The sequence below is a fragment of the Pezoporus flaviventris genome, unplaced genomic scaffold, assembly GCF_033815535.1.
Source record: "Pezoporus flaviventris isolate CSIRO_AGI_PZ_B2104156 unplaced genomic scaffold, CSIRO_AGI_Pfla_v1 ptg000007l, whole genome shotgun sequence".
Classification (NCBI taxonomy): domain Eukaryota; kingdom Metazoa; phylum Chordata; class Aves; order Psittaciformes; family Psittacidae; genus Pezoporus; species Pezoporus flaviventris.
The window spans coordinates 22476036-22494256 of NW_026892555.1; the positions used below are offsets into that span (position 1 = coordinate 22476036).

Below are 18221 nucleotides of genomic sequence, written 5' to 3' on the forward strand. Positions count from 1 at the left end.
GTCTGCTCTGTGTATTTTCTTGGCAGCACTGAATACATTACCCGAGACTAGTAATGTACTTTTCTGCCTTATCTAGTTGTCATAACAGAAAATATTAATAGCCTACTGCAGTATATGATCAATCTTAAAGAAATTACTAACTTCCAATTCTTTCTGCTTCCAAAGCAATAAAGAATTTCATTAAACTAAAACTCCCAAGAAGTGTTTTCACAGTCTGCCAAGAAGAGCACTTGTGTTTTGCATGGGAGAACATGACCAGAGAGAGCCCTGTGATTCAGTACAGTAAAAATCAACAAGATCAGAAATGCTAATCTCAAAACCTGTGGAAAGTAGAAGGGGAAGCCATTATAGATATATCAGATTTATGCTTTGGTCTTCAAAAGATACAGATAAAAAAGTGGATGCTTTCCCAATGGAGTCTATTGGCTCAGATGTCATTTTAAGACCTCAAAAAAAAGCAGATTTCTTTCTCAAATGTCTATTGGCACATGCATAATATTGCACATGCATAATATTGCACATGCATAATATTGCATGAGCCCCTTTTGTGGGGCTTATGTAAATTCACAGTCAAGTGCCTCCTCTGAAAAAAAATTAAAAGGCACAGGACATCAAAATACACGTAGCAGAAGAAAGCTAGAAAAACTGGGGGAGGGTGGAAGAGTGATCTCATTCCCTTTTATACACAGTGTTCTAGCAGGAAATATACTATCATAACATTTAAGTAGAAGATCAGACACCATAACCAGCAACTGGAGAAAAAGAAGGGAAAAAATAAACCGACACAGGTATACTTAAAACCAGCACTGTTTTCTCACATCAGTACTAAAACAGGTGGCACAAGGGTGATGACAATTCTCAGTTGCATGGATGCTACATCTGTGGAGTCACAAAACAGGTTTTGGCAAATCCTGAGCTGGTAGAGGTTGTCACTGTTGTACTGAATACAGGATATTCACTCAAGTTTAAAATAAATCCGATTTTTTTATATTTCCTGTAAGAAACACAGAATCATAGAATGGTTTGGATTGGAAGGGATTAACCTTAGATTAACCTCCTCTCACTATAAACATAAAGATAACTGATTTAAAATTCATTTTATAGAATTGAGATAAATTTGACTGGATTTTTTCTCTTCTGAAACAGCATTAGTTACTTTAAAAATTGGATTTTAAGACCACAGGTCTCTTGCCATACCTCTGATTGCAGTGGGTAGTACAAAGAAACATTTTGCCAACATACATAAATAACTTCTTAGAGATGCATTTTAATCTGAACATCTGTTCATTAGACACTTCTATCAAATCCCTCTTAGCAGCAACAGCACCAAAGGGATTTTTGCATTTGTCTCTAACCCACTGCGGAGAAAATTCATCAAACAGATCTATCTTAATTAGATTTAAAAGACTGAGAAAATATTGCTATTATTAATAGCAAGACAAGAAAAAAAATCCTAATGATACTGGATATCATTTTTTATTGGATATTTGGATACTGGATGACTGAATGTTCTCCATTTAAAAAAGATTAGATAGATAGATAGATAGATAGATAGATAGATAGATAGATAGATAGATAATACATGTCACTCCCCCTACCACTATCACTGATCGATTCTCTCTGTCTCACAAACAGAAAACAAGCCTCTTGCAAGATCAAGGCACCCAAATTATCGGTTTTTTTTAAGACTACAGGCTAACAAGGTTAACATTTTTCTAAAACTGACATACAATTTTTTCTTCTACTGTAAAACCAAAATGAAAAAGAGCAGAGCATACTCCACAGATTCACTCAGAAATACCGAATTAATCAAGCAATTGGCATTTAGGGGATTTCAAATCACAGCTAAAAATTCACTATTGCCATCGCAGTGAAAATATAAGTGACTGAGGGTCAACTGAAGAAAGAACATTTATTTCACTACTTTTGAGATTATTGCAGACATTTGTAACAAAAACATGAAAGATTACTGCAATGCAGTTTTTGACAGATAATATTTCCTGTTGAGACAGAACAGAAAGAACTATAAAGCTTCAAGATCGTAATCATTTTGTACATTTCTACGCACAAAGTACTTTTCTAAGCAAAATATTTCACCCTGCAGCTGCTATCTCTTACATGTACTGCCATCCTTCATCTTCATCCTCCCACAACTGGGAAGGAAGGATGAAATGAAAAGACAAAGTTTTCAATCTTAAAGCAAGAAAGTTTTATACACTATAACAGGAATCGATAAAAGAATCCCATGTGCATTATGAGTTTGTGCAATTGTATCAACAATAAGAGACTCTGTAAGTTGCTTCCTTTCCTGATTTGGTATTAAAGACATGCAGGCATTTGGAAAAACATGCTATAAAACAAATAAGAATTTATATGAGCTTTTACTGACAGATGTCTCCTAACAAGGGTCAATGCCAGGTTGTTCTTCCCCAGCCCAGATTTGCAATCTGCTTTTATCTGATTTGGTGTCTTATTGTTCTGCTGTTCAAAAGAATTATATATATTTTAAACACCAAGACAAAGGCTTTGTATGAATCCCTAAAGCTGTGGTGGCCCTGATCCAAGCTTATCTGCACAGACTTCATCTGAAAGCTTGAAGTTTGGGTAAAAAGAAAACTGATGGCAAGGCACAACTGAGAGATGCTATCCAAAACAGAGTGGATATGTCTAAAGAAATGAGGCAAAACTTACAAGGAAACAAGAGACACAAGAACTCTCATGGATATAGCAGGCTTTGTAAGGTTTCTCTGGGGAAAGAAGTGTTTGAGGTTTTATTAAAAAAAATACAATATAACAGAGAGAGCACCAGGCGAGACTGGAAGGTGATTTTAAGAAGTGATAGTAGGTAAGCATGAGAATGACTTTTAATAAAAGCTTTCATCCTCACAGAAAAATAACCAGAGCAAACTCAACGCCAACTTTGGCCACTCTAGCTTCAATCTTATTAATTTCCCAAGCTAAAATAGAGAGATACATTCTAGATAGATGTTGATGTAAGCAATTCTTCCATTCCCCCATTAGGAATTTGTTGTACAGTAACACCAAGTATTGCTTCATAAGAAGAAACACCCACATGTTCCCCTTTCATTGACAGATTACAACACTCTTGCAGTCTTTTACTACAAAAGAGTGTGTAAAAATAGTTAAAATTAATCTAATTTTTAAGAGAGTGAAAAACACAGGCAGAATTTTGAAAACTAAGGCTTACAAAACAAGAAACCTGGACTTCAGGTGTTGAATGTGTATGGCCCTCTCTGAGCAGGCGCTTTGGATGCTCATACAGGTCCCACAGATTCTGCAGTTTGAAGAATGAAAGTTATCAACAAGCAAACAGAAGTACACTGCTTGTATTTCAAATTTTCTCTTCAGTTTTGAGCAGACTTGAGCCTTGTAAGACATCACCGCCAGATACAAAACACTCCTCCATATCGAATGCTTCCTTAGCAAAATCTCATTCAGCTTGCAAAGCTTACTTTTTTTTACATGTCACTTTTGGGGTTTTTTTTTACATCTCACTTTTCTCTCTCTCGTATATATTTTAATACATCTATAAAATATGTATATGCATATACAAAGATATAAAAATTGAATATATACAAAAATGCCTCTCTTCTTACACTCTTTTCCCTTTTGCATCAATTTGAAAAAGGTAGTCTTTGAAGAATAAAGTTCTGTCAAAATAAATCTAATGGGCACCAGTTACTACAATTTCTTACCCAGAAGCGCTAAACCGCTTTACATTCTGGGACCTCTTCATAATGAAGTGTGCTGTAAACTGGAATTAAGTATCTAATGCACCCATCTGCTATTTACGGGTTTATCCGTTTGCAGCAGCACAGTTACCAGTCAGTGACTGCTGTCAACTCCCACGGCTGACCACGGCTGACCACCATGCCTCACCTAACACCGACCGTGTGTCCCCTACTCACAAATGCGACTGCCAACTACAACTTCATGTCGCTATTTGATTTAAAATTAAAAGGAATATGACGATAAGCAGGCGTTTCTTGTCATGCGATTGAGCCTCCGTGTTCCCGAAAGGCGACCAAGCTGTCCGCCTCAGAGAAGGGCGGGAGGTCGGCGTGAGGTGGGCCCAGGAGGGTTCCAGCCCGTCGGCCCCAGGCAGAGCTAGGCCGGCAGCACCCGAGGCTGCGGCTCAGCGGCTGAAGGCCCCGCTCCGGAGGGGGGGGGGGGCGGAGGTGAGGACTGTACGGGACTCCAGCACATCCTGACAGGGCTTCAAAGCAGGGCATCGGCAAGAGGAGCAGGAGTTGAGCCCCGCCGGGGCGCTGGAGATGGGGGCCTGCGTGCTCTCCGTGCCTCCAGTCCGGGGAGAAGCGCGGGCAGCCCGGGGGAGTGCTCCGCGCTGCCGGCCCGCTGTGAAGAGGAGGAGGAGGAGGAGGAGAGACGGATGAAGAGGGGAAAGAGCAAACACGCACCTTCCCTGCGCGGACCCGGCGGCGGCGGCAGCACAGCCCCCTCCTCAGCCCGGCCGGCTGTCTGGGGCCGAAGAAAGGAGGAGCCGCCGAGGGGCTGGAAGGGGCGGGTCGCCCCGAGGCCGCCTGAAGCCGAGTGGAACCCGTCTGGAGGCCTGCAACCATCCCGGGTCTGGCCGGTTCTCCATTGCAGACGGGGCCGGGCGAGCCCCACTTGCTGGCGGGTCGGGCTCCTTTGAGGCCATGTGTGGCGCCTCGTAGGCTCCTTTGAGGTCAGGCAGGCTCGGCAAGGACGCTCCCACCCGACCCTGCCTCCCGGGGAGGAGGCCAAAAAACTGTTCATGCACCATCACCAGCCCATCCCGGAGAGAAACCTCCTCGGTGTGGGGCTGCCTGCTGCGCTGGATTGAGCTTTTGTAGAGTGGACGTGTTAATGGTGCAAGGACCTACAGCAAACGGCAAGGCCAGGCTGGATGGGGCTTTGAGGAGCCTGGTTTAGTGGAAGGGGTTCCTTGTCATGGAAGGGCGGTTGGAATTAGATGACCTTTAAGCTCTCTTCCAACCCAAATCATTCTGTGCTTCTATGAAACAGGTGAAGCAGGATGAGGTATTCTGGCTCCCTGCATGGTCGCAGTGGCCTTTTCACTGGGGAATTCAGACCATGGCAATACAATATCAGCCAGTGATGGTTTCCAGTTGTCTGAGAGCCATTGCTGCCTTCACACTGCTGGGAACTGACATAGGACCTCTGCTCCTCAGGTGGCGGCTTCCTGCACAAGTAACATTATGCTTATTTAAATAAAGGTGCGACTTTTACAAACACTTATGTAAATGAGTGCTATTTCTTCTGTAGATAAAATCTTAAAATATGAACATGGGTCTTAATCTTCAAACACTTGAATTTAACCTCTTGATTTGTTTTATTTACGTCAATGGGAGTACCCAGGTGCTTGCAGGTAAGCATCGTTAGAATCAAAGCCCTTGGTGCATTTCCAAAAAGATGCTGTAGAAAGAAGACAGTGAAGAATTTTGCTCTAATATGTAGCACAGTACTCCTATATTCATGAACTTTATGCCTAAGTGAAAAGATGTCCTTTATTAGGCATGTACCTTGAGAAGGGAGTTGAAATGCATGTTACTATGATGTAATGGCTGTCCCTGCCAACCTGACTGCTCCACCCATTTGTTTGAGGTGGCCCAGTTGTATTTTTGTACTTGTATTTTTCAGTGCACAATCTCTATGGTACATTTTTGCAGCTGGAGCTGTGCCCTCTGTTACACAGATCAGGAAGCATGCTGGTGGGATGCAGCAGTATGGTGTTCTCAAACTGAGGCTGTCCTTGAGAGCCCTCTTACATTGAGGGTAACAAAATAACTGTTTGAATAAAAATGTTACACAAGGAAATTGCTGTCAGAGATCTGCCTGTTTACCTGTCTCTTTCCTGTACATTCTGTATATCCTTCACATACCATGTCTTATAAGCTGTGTCTAGGACTGTACTCTGGAAAGAGATTACACACAATGATTAAATAATTATATATGTGTTGCTGTAAGTCATGCAAGAAAATTTTCCATTCTCAATGACTGGCTATTGCACCCACAACCTCTTGAATTTAACAGCTTTTCTTTTTGCTTCCAACTAGAGAGAGAGTATGGGACATGAAAACAGTGTCATGTAAAACTGTACATGCATTATTTGAATTTAGGATTTGGGCTGATTCCTGAGAGTGGTTCCTTCTTTCTTCATTTGCTCCCTTTGCAATTAAATCACTTTCAAAAACTGGTTTCTCGTTTTTCCCTGAATTATGTTCCTTTATTAATCCTTCCACAGCCAAGGAGTAAGGATGAGTGATAATAAGCCATCTTTTTCCCCCATCATCAAGTAGCCAGAAGGATGGAGAAATCTTGGCATGGCTATCACTAATCCCAGGTCAGATGGAAAATAACACACTACTCATGTTTTACGTTGTCCTGGCTGAGAAGCAATAAATAAGAACAAGTAAAACCTAGAGCTCCACCCCTCAAGCCTCATTAGCCAGCAACGTACACAGATCTGTTCACAGGTTTGAAACTTATCAATACTCACTTAGCCTTGGGAAGGGTATTTCCATCACACCCATCTCTTACATTATTTTCTTATATTTTGCATTATTCTCTAAATGCATAGGTTTTTTCTCCTTTAATTTGCAGGTTTCAGACTTCTGGATTGCTGTTCTTCCATCCTTGGAATTTTAATTGTAAATCAGGGAGAGGCTGGAGCTGAGGAGAACTGTGCTGTTTCCCAGACTTTAAAAGCTACTATGGTGAGCAAAATTCTAGCCCCTCCCCTCATCCAGAAATCATATGTGTGATCCATCTCACATACTTCTGAACTCATTAAGACTATTCAGTTGATTGAAGGTCTTCATATGGATGTATCTTTACAAGATTGCCGTGATTACACTGGTAGGAACAGTGTCAGAGTCTAGAACTTAATACTCAAGTAAGGGATCGGATATATATGAATGTCAAAAATAATCATAATTATCTGATTGTAACTTGGTGCTTTGGGGAATAAGCTGATATCTGACTTCTGGAAAGGGGAAATAAATCTAATGTGAGGACAGATGACACTTCTTACTGCAGGATTTTTTTTTTTTTTTTCACCCTCTATAATACCATATATGAAGCAACTAGTAGAGTGTGCTGTTAGGCACAGGATACTGCCTGAATGGATCCTGGATCTCCTCTGATAGGAGAGTTGCTTGGCACCATGCTTCTCCCTGCACGGAGATGCTATTTCCCTGTGCTTTGTTTTTCCAGTCCTTTTAGTCTGCATGGTTTTTGGAGCAAGGACTGTTTTGGTGGAGCTCAGAATTTTATTGAAGTCTCTAAAATGTGACGGTATTAAAGTAATAAGAAGAAATCACAAGCATATTCACATACTAATTATTATGCAAAACGGGGAGGGGGAGGAAAGAAAGTATGAGATTCCTTTGAAAAGCTGCCAGCACAGGTCCAAACACAAAAGGTGTTTGAAGTGAGAGCACACTGTAACAGCCTGAAAGAATTACCAGTACACCAGCTACCCTTTTTTAGAAGCATGCTCATAATTTCCATTTTATGACATTTATTTACTTTACCAAGCTATTTTTTTTTTTTTTTTTTTTTTTTACTTAATCTCACAAAAGTCTCCTCTAGGTCCACATTGTATTTCAGTAGCACTAGAAGGTATTTTCTTCATTTAAAGTTTTTCTTTGTTGCTTTGCGCTGTAGGCAGGTAAATACGGAATGCTAATCAATGCAACCTTCAGCTTTTATTTCCACTTCTTTTTCAGTTAAAGGAGCTGAGAATAAATATTCCTAAGTTTCCAAGAAGTGCTGTTTTTTCAGTTCTTTCTAGGAAGAAGTATTCCAATCTTGACCCTGATGTGTTTGTCTTTCCATTTAAACAGCCTGGCAGGAAATAAATATGTTCTAATAGCACATAGAATGAGGGAAAATGTAGGGACACTGTGAAAGAAAAACAGTAAGCATATCATGGCGTGTATTCTTCTACACAGTTCTGCTAGCTTTTCCACTTCTGTGTCGAAGTTGGTTTTTTTCAGTTATCAAAAGCAGCAACAGCTAAGAGCAGAACATCTGCCAGCAATGGGTTGGTAGGGCATACTTGCATGGGACAAATCTAAGCTGTCCAGTGCTATTGAGGTTTACTGTCAGAAGTCAGCATTATTTGCCCTGAGTTTCTGTGCATTCTCATACTATGTTGATGTAGGCCAACAAAATTCAGCCTCTCCTGCCCAAGTGAAATCTCTTCTCTAAACAGCACAAGCCAGCACATAGCTACTAGCAAAATACCACTGTATACGTGCTCGAAGAACACAGCAATGTTGGCAGCTGCAAGCCCGGGGTCCTTACCCAGTGCGCAGCAGCCCCTCTGCCATTACAGCTTCTTGCAGCAAGGACATGCAGCACCTCAAAAAAGCTGTAATGAGCACACATGCTCCAAAGACATAAAAATGTCAGCAACTCATGACCCCACAAAAGTTTTGGCAGCAAAACTCGCTAGCAAGAGATAGCCTGGCGGTGTAATTTCTTCTGCTGATTACCACAAGTTTACTTACAATCCAACAGAGAGACTTTTATTAAGCATGGATGGAAAGTGCTCCCAGTGGAATCTCCTTGTAAACTATGTGATGTGTGCTGTAGATAGCACAGCATGGGCACCTGATGTAAAAACAGAGGTACAAGTAACTCTGTGCATTCCTGTGGATCTCCAGTCTTCACATAGCAATCCACTCCTGTGTTTACAAAGCAAAAGACCTTTGGATGCCTAACATCAATTATCATATATTTGCATTAAAAATGCATTAAATACTGCTCTATATAACTTTGTTTATGATGAAGGAATTCAATTATAATTAATTAATATCATCAACCCTCTCCACTATAGCTAGGTACCTTCATTCTTCTCAATATTTTTGTGAAGATAAAGTCCAGTTTAACTTATTCAACGTGTGTTTGTCCCAAGCAAGTTTAAGTCAATAGACACTTTTAAAAACACAGATAAAATACAACTTTTATTTCTGGATATATGGACTTAAAGAGAGTCCTATACCCTGCTGTGTACCAAAGCAGCCCTTGTTTCATAACACATCTACAATGAGTTTCAAATTCAAAGGACACCTAGTGCAAGCCCTCCACCCTGCATGGAAGCACAGTTACTCCTGGTCACAGCTTAGGATGGGTTGAATTGTGTTGAACTTGGAAGAGACTGCCTTCATACGGGATGAGCCAATAAAATATCCATCTAACAAAGGCAGATGGGAGGCCAAGCAGGAGTGTGACTTCTCTGGCTAATGATGTTTCAGCCAGCCATTGTACCAGGAAGCGCAATGTTCTTGAAGTGGCAGATATTAGATAGATGGACAGAATCTGAGTGCCAAAATAACTTGTTATCAAATGAACAGGCACAAAAGTGAGAGGTGTTTTATTGTGTGAGGGGTTTTGAATGCAAACAGACGCAACTCTCTACTCAGTGTGTGGATGCATGCCTTGAGACCCAGCTTCATCAGCATCTCATTCTACGTTTAACTACAAGAATCTGAACAGGCTGCTCGAGCAGAAATAATATAGCATGAACCACTTAAAGTGATTCTGCAAGAGTAAGCTTGTTATTATCAAAACTAACTAAAGCTTTGGAGTCCTCTTTGAATCCTCTATGGTATATATTTAGAAGATGGCATACTCTTACTCAAATTTGCAGTCTGTCTGATCACAGTTTGAAAGCTTTGACACACATGGTGGAAAGTGAAAAACTAATATAGTAAGAGCTTGTGTAAAAGAATATATTGCTTAGTTGAGGATGGGTACAGTATTTCTTAGAGTCTAGAAGAGCCAGAGCTGAACAAGTCTGTGGAGTTTCAGAATCTTCATTTAAAGTCCCATCGGGGAAGGCTGAAGTAAAATTCCACTTACCTTTTAGTGGCTGAATGTGTGTTATAAAAAGCACAGACTGGCAGAGAAAAATTGATGATTTCTACTGCCAGAGCTGTTACAAAAATCAAACCATAGATTGGGAAAAGTCACGTGGCTGAGCACCTGTAACCAGTTTTTGAGATGATAAAAGAAAACTTCTGACTCTTTGACAGCTCTTCTGTAGATATAAAATTCTCTTTTTTATTATTATTTTCAGGATTTTTTTTTTTTTTTATAAAACCACTTAGAAGCTGAAAAAGCAGGAAAGCTTGTTCTTTTCCATGCTATCGGAAAAAGGAAGGAAGATTGAGACCTACAGATTTTGAAGTCTTAATAGACACTGTGATTGGAATTACTCAGTTCAATTCAGTAACTAGTAAACTGCTGTTCCCTAATAAGTAAGATATTTCTAATAATTACATATGCTTTAAAGTCAAATTGTTTTTTGCTAATCTTTCTTCTGATGTGCTTAATATATTTTACTTTATAAGAAATGCTAATTTTATGCATTCTTAATGAAATCTCAATTTCCATTGAAAAGCAAGTTGAAGCAAATAAAAGCCATAAACTGAATCAGCTGGTAAATGAATATTTATTTACCATCTTTAACATAACAGAATGGAAGAAATAGAATATGGAAGTTTAGCTTTGTAATGGCATAAATATGTAAATAGTGTCTGCTCCTGCAGAGCAAAAAGAAGTACAATATTTACTGTAAATATTAAATTAAATTACAAGTTAAGAAGTCATCTTGCTTACCAGCCAATGAAAACCAATTTTCTTTAGGAATATGTCTGAGCACATGCAAAAGGAGGTGAAAGCTGACGATTTAAAGAAAAGTTTCCTGCTGCTGCTGTGACTGCAATCAGTAAGTTAAGCCGACTGTGATTCTCATGAAAGATGTTCCTATGGGATGGCCCTCAGATAATGCAAGTTTACTAGAACTGTTCCTGAATCCTTGCCTCACCAGCATGAAGGTGGCATGGCCCCTGACCCAGCAGTGAGACACCAGGTCAAGGCAGGGTCCTTCATTCAAACTTTTTGGTCTAAGCAGGAGTTAAGCTGCCATCTCAGCAATCTGAGACTTGGCCCCAGAAGCTGCTCCTTCCTAAGAAGAGGTTTTTCCCCAAGTCAGCATTAACTCAGCTGGCACTGTGGGCTGGTTCAGGAGGAAGCACATGCTCCACTTCCTTTCACAAGAGACTCTTCTGTTAGCTCTATGGTAACAAAAAATGTAGGGATGAATGATGAAAACTGAACTTCGGACTGTTTTACATTCTTTCAGTACTGTTTAGTGTGATGGTTGTGACTTCTCCCGTCGTTATATTTAGAAGGGGACTAGGAAGGAGATGAGTATTAGGATTATGGGTTATGACACAAAAACATCAAAAAGTAAGTCTTCCCATTACTTGTTGTATCCTCTGGGGAGCTGCAGTGTTTAGAGAAAGCTCCTGTCCCACCACAGGAGCTTGGGAAAATGGGCACCGAACTTTGTTTAGACTCTAGGAATACATATGGCCATACCAGGTGGGTGGGTAACTAGGACACAGAACTTTTCCCTCCACTGAACTTAGTTTCCCACCACTAGATAAGTTTCAAGTAGCTTGTCTGGTGGAATTATTGTTCCTTATATGTCAGTGCTTGAATTAAAAATAGAAAAAAATCAGAAGCTTCCTCTACATTCAACAAATCAACAAAAGATCCATGGGAAAAAGAATTCAATAATGCCCCAGAAAAAATCTAAATGAATTAGTCACCCCCTACTGAGAACTTGGGTTCTGTTTATTTTCAACAAACTATTACAGGTTTTGCAATATTTTTCTGGAAGTTTTTCACAGGCATTCCTATTTCCTGTCACTCCGGGCCAGGGCTGAACTGCCAGGCTGGAGGAATTCTTTGGACCTGACCTTCAGCCATGAGGGACAGCGGCCCTCAGTCACCACCCAACTACAGCACATTGTTTTACACTGTAATGTGAATTAAAAAACTCAAGAGCTGTGCAGGCTGTTCCATAAACATATCTGATACTGAAGGAGTTAGGGTAGTTTGACATCTCCTAAACATGGAAAAGAAATGGAAAGTTGCTTCAAAGCACAACAGTACATCTCAGCAGCAAATCCCTGGTTGCACGTTGCATCCATGTCTTTCCACCTCCCATGAACCAAACACAATCCAGACCCTTGCAAGTGCTATGCAGCATCCTGATTGTTGCCTCCTGCCACCCTCCCAGCACCTCCTGTGGGCAGCAGCAGGCGTGGGGGGTCAGAGCTGCCACTGCCAACATCTGCAACAGGTAGCACCGATGTCCAATGTGCTGGGAAGCTGTGTGCAACTAAGAGTGTCCCTCAGGGTATGACACCAACATCTTCCCACTCACCTGCCTATGGATTCTCTCTGTTGAGAGCAAATTCAGGGCAACAGCAACAACTCAAAAAAACAGAATGCCTTGTAACTTACAGTGGAAAATGTGGGATGTCAGGACAGTTCTCTTCATGCCTTCTTTACATTTACCCCAAATTAATGTCTGTAGTTAGTTCTAGAGAACTAATGAGCCATGTCCCCTCCATCCTCCCAATTCCCACTAGAAACTGAGCTCAGATGCTGCAAACACACAGAACAATTTTCAGTATTCCACCCACATGAGCAGCTACTTTGCATGTCCGATGCACATGTGAAATTGGATCATAGGGGTCAGGGCAGGAGCCCACATTTCCATTTCTAGTTCTACTGAGCTTAAGTTCTATCATTTGTTTGTTTTCAAAGCAAAAAATATACAACTTACTTTACAGGGGAAGAAATCTCGGCAGAGCATCTTTTCCACTGTCAGGGTTGGGTTATAGCTCCCCTGTCCCACACACACAGCTGAACCCAGCGCCCGGTCAGCTGAAGAGTCAGGAGGAAATGAAACACACAAATCAGCATCCCCCTCTCCTGAACTAGTTCCTTAGCAAAACCGCTCTTCTCCTCCAGCCACGAACAATCACAGGACCAGAAGTCATGCCAGGGAGGGGGATACTTGCTGTATCTTTTCTCAGACAAACAGTACAACGAGGTCACGCTTCCTGAAGAAATTTTTTGGAAAGGGAATGTTCTAAAAGTTCACAGCACAGAGTTTTCACACCAAGGTTCAGAGCTCTGATACAAGGGCAAAAGATTAAATGTAACAAAATTAATATTAAAGTTCATTAAAAATGGAAGACACTATTGCAAATTCTTTAAAGGAAATTATGCCAGTGTGATTAAACAAGCCTAAATAAATATAACTGATTGCAAATTTAGAATAAACTGCTATATTATTTCCATCTGTAAGAATAATAGTTTCCTTAGAGATCTTCTCTCACCCCCCACATTCCTTTTTCCTTCTTCTTTGCTTATTTGAGCAAATAATAAGCATGCTATGATAATCTCTTTCACACTAGTAGTTTTTCTTCAATGTTTATCTGGATACTTCTTTCCTTGCAAAAGTTTCCAGTATTCTGTATGTTGCTTAAAAATCGTTATATATCATGTCAGACTGCACTTCACCATCATTTCAATACACACCTTCAAAGAGAAAAAAGAGCAACAACTAGCCAAAGTTACAAATATGCTCTTCTCTTTGTTAGGTGGTGCAAAAGGACATTTTGGGGTTTAACGTATTCTATTTCAATGAAGCGCAATGCTCGAAGTGAAGGAAAGCTAGCTCTGCAGCTTGTAAACACGAGCTACAATGCACTTGTGTAAAGCTGCCAATCAGAGAAACCAGTAACTCAACTTCTGAAGTTACTTTTCCATGAATAAAGCAAAGACAAGAGACTTAATGTAAACTTTATGTTACTTGCATTGGGCTTCATTTGCACAGAATCTAAGAGGAAGTGACCGTTTATAACCCAGGGTAAATCAAAGCAAAATGGCATTCTGATAAACACTACAGCCTATCGGTCACAAGGAGACACCATATCAGGTTGCTGAGGAATTTCAGAGCTGCTAGAGCAGTTCCAGCAGGGAAGAGCCAAGGGTCTCTATGAAAAGCCATCCCAGAGCTACAGATGCCACTGCTAGCTGCGGGCAGGTGGCGTAGCATCCACAGCCTGGCACCAAGACTTCCAGCTACCCAGCAACATCTATGAGTAGCCAGAGTATTGCTAGAAACGCATCCAGGAAGGGGAGAACAAAAGGGAAGCAGAACTGAAGACCAACTTGTGCTAGGAAGCCTCAGCATGAGAGAAGCACATTCAGCTGTTGATCTCTTCTGAGCAGTGTTGCTAGAAGTTGGGTGTCTGCATCAGCCTGGTTTTCAGACTGATGAAAACTGAAATGATGTTTACAATGGAGATGATAGCTCTGTTAGAATTTTCCCCTAATACTATGGTTTGGCACTGAAAACAGGGAAAGAGATCACAGGATGATAAATGCTACTATCACACCTACTGCATGTTGAAGAAGTTTCAGGGTTTTGTTAGGAAGGGTGGGAGGACTGCGATACTTTAAGTCCTTGTACATAGCTGAAGCATTAAACATCTGCACATAACAGAGTGGATAATGTATACGCAGTGGAAAAAAAGGCAACTGGTGAAATACAGCTGAAACTTTATCATTGCTTCTGCTTGTTAGCAGGGGCAGGAGGAATCAGACAAGCATAATATTTGGTAGCCTGCATAATTACAACAGTGGTCTATGCTGCATAAAGTGTTCTGCACATTAGGAATAGAGGCGGAATCTAACATACATAAATAAAATGAAAACAGCTTCTTAATATCAATTTGCTTATGAAGAAGGAGAAGACAATTTATCTGGTGCTTAATATTCATAGCTATACTTACAGCAATATTCATCACACCCTTAAAGAAAATTCAGATCTACTACCTCAAGCAAAGTGGGCTTCAAAAAACTGGATGTCAGACTATACAAATAAAGTATTAGTTTAGGCATGGTAGACTTTATTTTGGCACTTTAACAAATGCTTTATTTTACAGCAGTGGCACAGCATTTGCCAGAAATTCTCTTTTCTTGGCACAGTTATTTCAAGCAGTTATTTTACTAATTGAATTTCACTAAATATTGCACAATAAGAAATACCTGTTAAATTCTTACCCTGTTTTTACTTGATGAACTTGTATGGCTTCGAAAAACTTGCCAGTAAGTATAAGTAATTTTAAAAGCAATATATTAAATATTTTAGCACAGGATAGCATTCATTTGTTCCTAAATGACCACTGAACTTGGGACAGCAACAAATACAAGTTATGCAACTCTTTCGTAAAGAGCTACCAGAACTTATTTACATTACATTGCCATTTCTGAGAAGCACTTCAGCTGGACATCCTGATCATCTGTATTTTGGAAATCTCAAAAATAAGAAGTGAGGAGGTTAACAGAGCAGAAGACGAAGCCATTTGTCTGTTAGAAAGCATAATATAAGGAGGCAGACTATCATCTTCTCCATGTGTCCCTCTATCCAACACCTATCTGAAGTCTAAGCAACAGAACCTTTTCTCTTCTACTCGGAAAATTTCTTTCTTCTCTTATGAAGATATTCCACTTGTCTCAACTCTTCTGCTGGAGTCTGAGCAGAATAAACCAGAATTATCCAAAGGCCAGGGAATAAAACAATCCTTAACAACAAATCAAAACCCAATATACACAATGAATGAACCCAGGTACTCCTTTGAATTTTAGAGTATGGAAAACAACATTTGCAGGACAAACAGGTCTGTGTCAGTACTGTCATTAAATATAATGCAAAGGTCAAATGACTCATACACCAGATGCAAGACTTAAACATTCCTGTTTTTCTCTGTCACTTCAGCAATAAATCTAGTCCAAAGATCAGCCTGGATCAACAGCCTTTTTCTTTTGGTCTGGATTTTTAAGATCTACTAAGTGTACTCTGTGACATTAAAACATAAGCAAGTAGACATAAAATGAAAAGCGTACAAAAGTATATCACAATGGAATTCTCAGTATTAGGCCACATGATTTATTCAGTAGTGTTTATGTTCCCAAATTACAATTATGTCTATCCATGTAAGACTACAAAAGTTACCATTAGAATTGTCTGTGCTTATAAAATACCAACATTTTCTTTTACTGTTATATACTCATTAACACCAGTCTGCGACGAGTCACATATAATCATAGGCACTTCAAAGGCTTTAAAAGACGTTTACAACTTAAATGCATTTTTAAAGAACAAAAATTTAAACCCCTACTTGTACCTTCAAATTGCAAATAATTAACAAATACAGTGGCCATAGAAATCTGCAGCAACTTCTCAAAATACTGTTAGAGTCTTTGGGTTTGCTTAGGTGTGTCAGTAGCTTACTCCAAATCTTCCTTACAGGAGATTTGTTTAGTAAGAATACGACTATACAGTTTGTAATAATCCAATTTTACACATTAATTTGCTGTTACAAATCTCACTGAAGCTACAGGTACGCTGAGAAACAATGCAAAGTGTAAAATTGATAATCTGACACTTAAATTTATACAAAGTGGAGGTTAAGGTTTACATAGCTGAAAAATTACATTTACACTAAAAGTTACTGTTATCTGAATTATCCGAAGACAAATTGCACCATGACAACTACAAAAAGGCCTTTTTTGGAAACAGATAAATTAATGAAACAAAAACTAACTTGTAAGGTCAATCTGACACATGCTGACAAAAATTAAACAACTTTCATTGAACCATAGGATAAAACAATAATTTTCATTATTTTATATTTATGCATAAAGTTTTAAAAATGATTCAGTGAACATCAATGGTTTTATAAAATAATGCTTTGCCACTGTTATTCACAGAACACTGCAAATGTTAAGTTTTAATTTTACATTTGTAAAGGAATACATGAAAAGTTTTAAATACAATGGGATCTTGTTGTAAAGGTGCCGGAATGGCTCTTTAATGACCAAAAAAAAAAAAAAAAAAAAAAGAAAAAAGAAAAAAAAAGGGATCTTCATTATTCTATGCAAAAGCTTTATTTAAAAAAGTTCAGTGATCTCATAAATAGAGACACTAAATAGGAATTTTATGCATAAAACTCCTTAGTAGGTGCCTTTTGATAGGCAGCACAGGATGGTTTACGTTCGCCAAGGTCGTAACTGCCTTCATCCTTCTTTCTCATGCGATACACCAGCAGCAGGATAAGGAAGATTGCGAAAAGAAAACCGATAACTCCACCAGCAATAACAGCTGTAATCAAAGAAAAATACATTCACTATATGCTGGGAAAACAAGTTTAGCACCACGTTTCTTTTTCATCTTACACAATAAGGGTGCTATTATTTTCAAATTGCAGAAAAGGGCTCCCATTATGCAACCGTCTTGATTATTAGTATCCTGAAATATATTCTCAGAAAGCCTGTTAATGTTCATGGACGCAGCCATTTAAAAGGATATTCCGCCTACAGGTCAGTAATGCAACAACCCACAGTTCTAACAAGGTTATTAAAAATTTCCTAAAAGCTCAATTAAGAGAGCCACCAATACTGCCAGAGCAAAAGTTCTATTAATTTATAATAATAATTTTCAAGTCTCTTTCAAATTCATTTTTCAACAGTTAATATTTTCAGCCTTAAAAAAACTATTTTGTTACACTGGCTAAGAAACGGGTTTTCCCTTTTCCAGATCAGTTTTCACTCTGACTTAAGGCTGAAATTAATTTCCTATTGATGAGCAGTAGGAGAGAACATTTCATGGAGCTGTAGGAACAGAGGCATTACATTCATTATGCATTTGCAAGTGTGTAGAAAGTACCAACTCCAACTAAATTTCAAGAGCAAACCCGCATGCTTCCACTGATGTGGATATTAAGGCTATTTCACATTTTGATGCTCATGGGAAGACGTGGTCCAAACCTGTGTGACTTTCATGGCTCCCAACACCTCCTCTGAGGACAAGTGGGGAAAAGTGTATCTGTAGACACTGCTCTTATGCCAAAAACCCTTCACATGTGGTGAAAACATTGGTGGTTAGCCTGTGCCTCCCTGTGTTACGCATGGAAATAGATCTTCTGTATCCTCAGGGGGCACTCATCTGTCCCTCTTCATTCACCTATCTACCCACCCCTTGCCATGAGCTCCTCTTGGGCAGTGTCTATCTGCCCCAGATGGACCAGACAGCAATGTGCTCTTGGGAGTGTGGGTGAGAAATACATTTTTGCACTGCAAGCATCAATCCAAATACCAACTCCCTCTCTGAGCTGTGCAAGTTCCAGACACTCAGCTGGCAGTACTCAGCTTGTGGGCATCAAATCAATTAGCAACATACTTTGCCATTAAGCAACTCCAGAAGATGCCCATCTCATTATCATCAAATTAACCTCTGGCTACCTGCTATGAATGCA

At 39.7% G+C, this 18221-nt stretch overlaps 2 protein-coding genes across 4 annotated transcripts in view; both read right to left on the reverse strand.

The window, feature by feature from the left end:
• The window catches only part of CPQ (carboxypeptidase Q), a 167640-nt gene extending 153307 nt beyond the window's left edge, over positions 1-14333 (reverse strand). For 2 of the 3 annotated variants that reach the window (XM_061448052.1, XM_061448054.1), the window contains exon 1: positions 4440-4593. The gene's annotated coding sequence lies outside the window, so the exon portion shown is untranslated. Of the gene's footprint in view, positions 1-4439; positions 4594-12676 lie in introns of those variants that run through there. The other variant, XM_061448055.1, reaches the window with a different exon arrangement.
• A 452-nt stretch (positions 14334-14785) lies between these two features.
• The window catches only part of SDC2 (syndecan 2), a 60894-nt gene continuing 57458 nt past the window's right edge, over positions 14786-18221 (reverse strand). Inside the window, exon 5 of the mRNA XM_061448056.1 lies at positions 14786-17068. Within this exon, the coding sequence (XP_061304040.1) occupies positions 16905-17068 (164 nt within the window). The 3' untranslated portion in view covers positions 14786-16904. The remainder of the gene's footprint in view (positions 17069-18221) is intronic.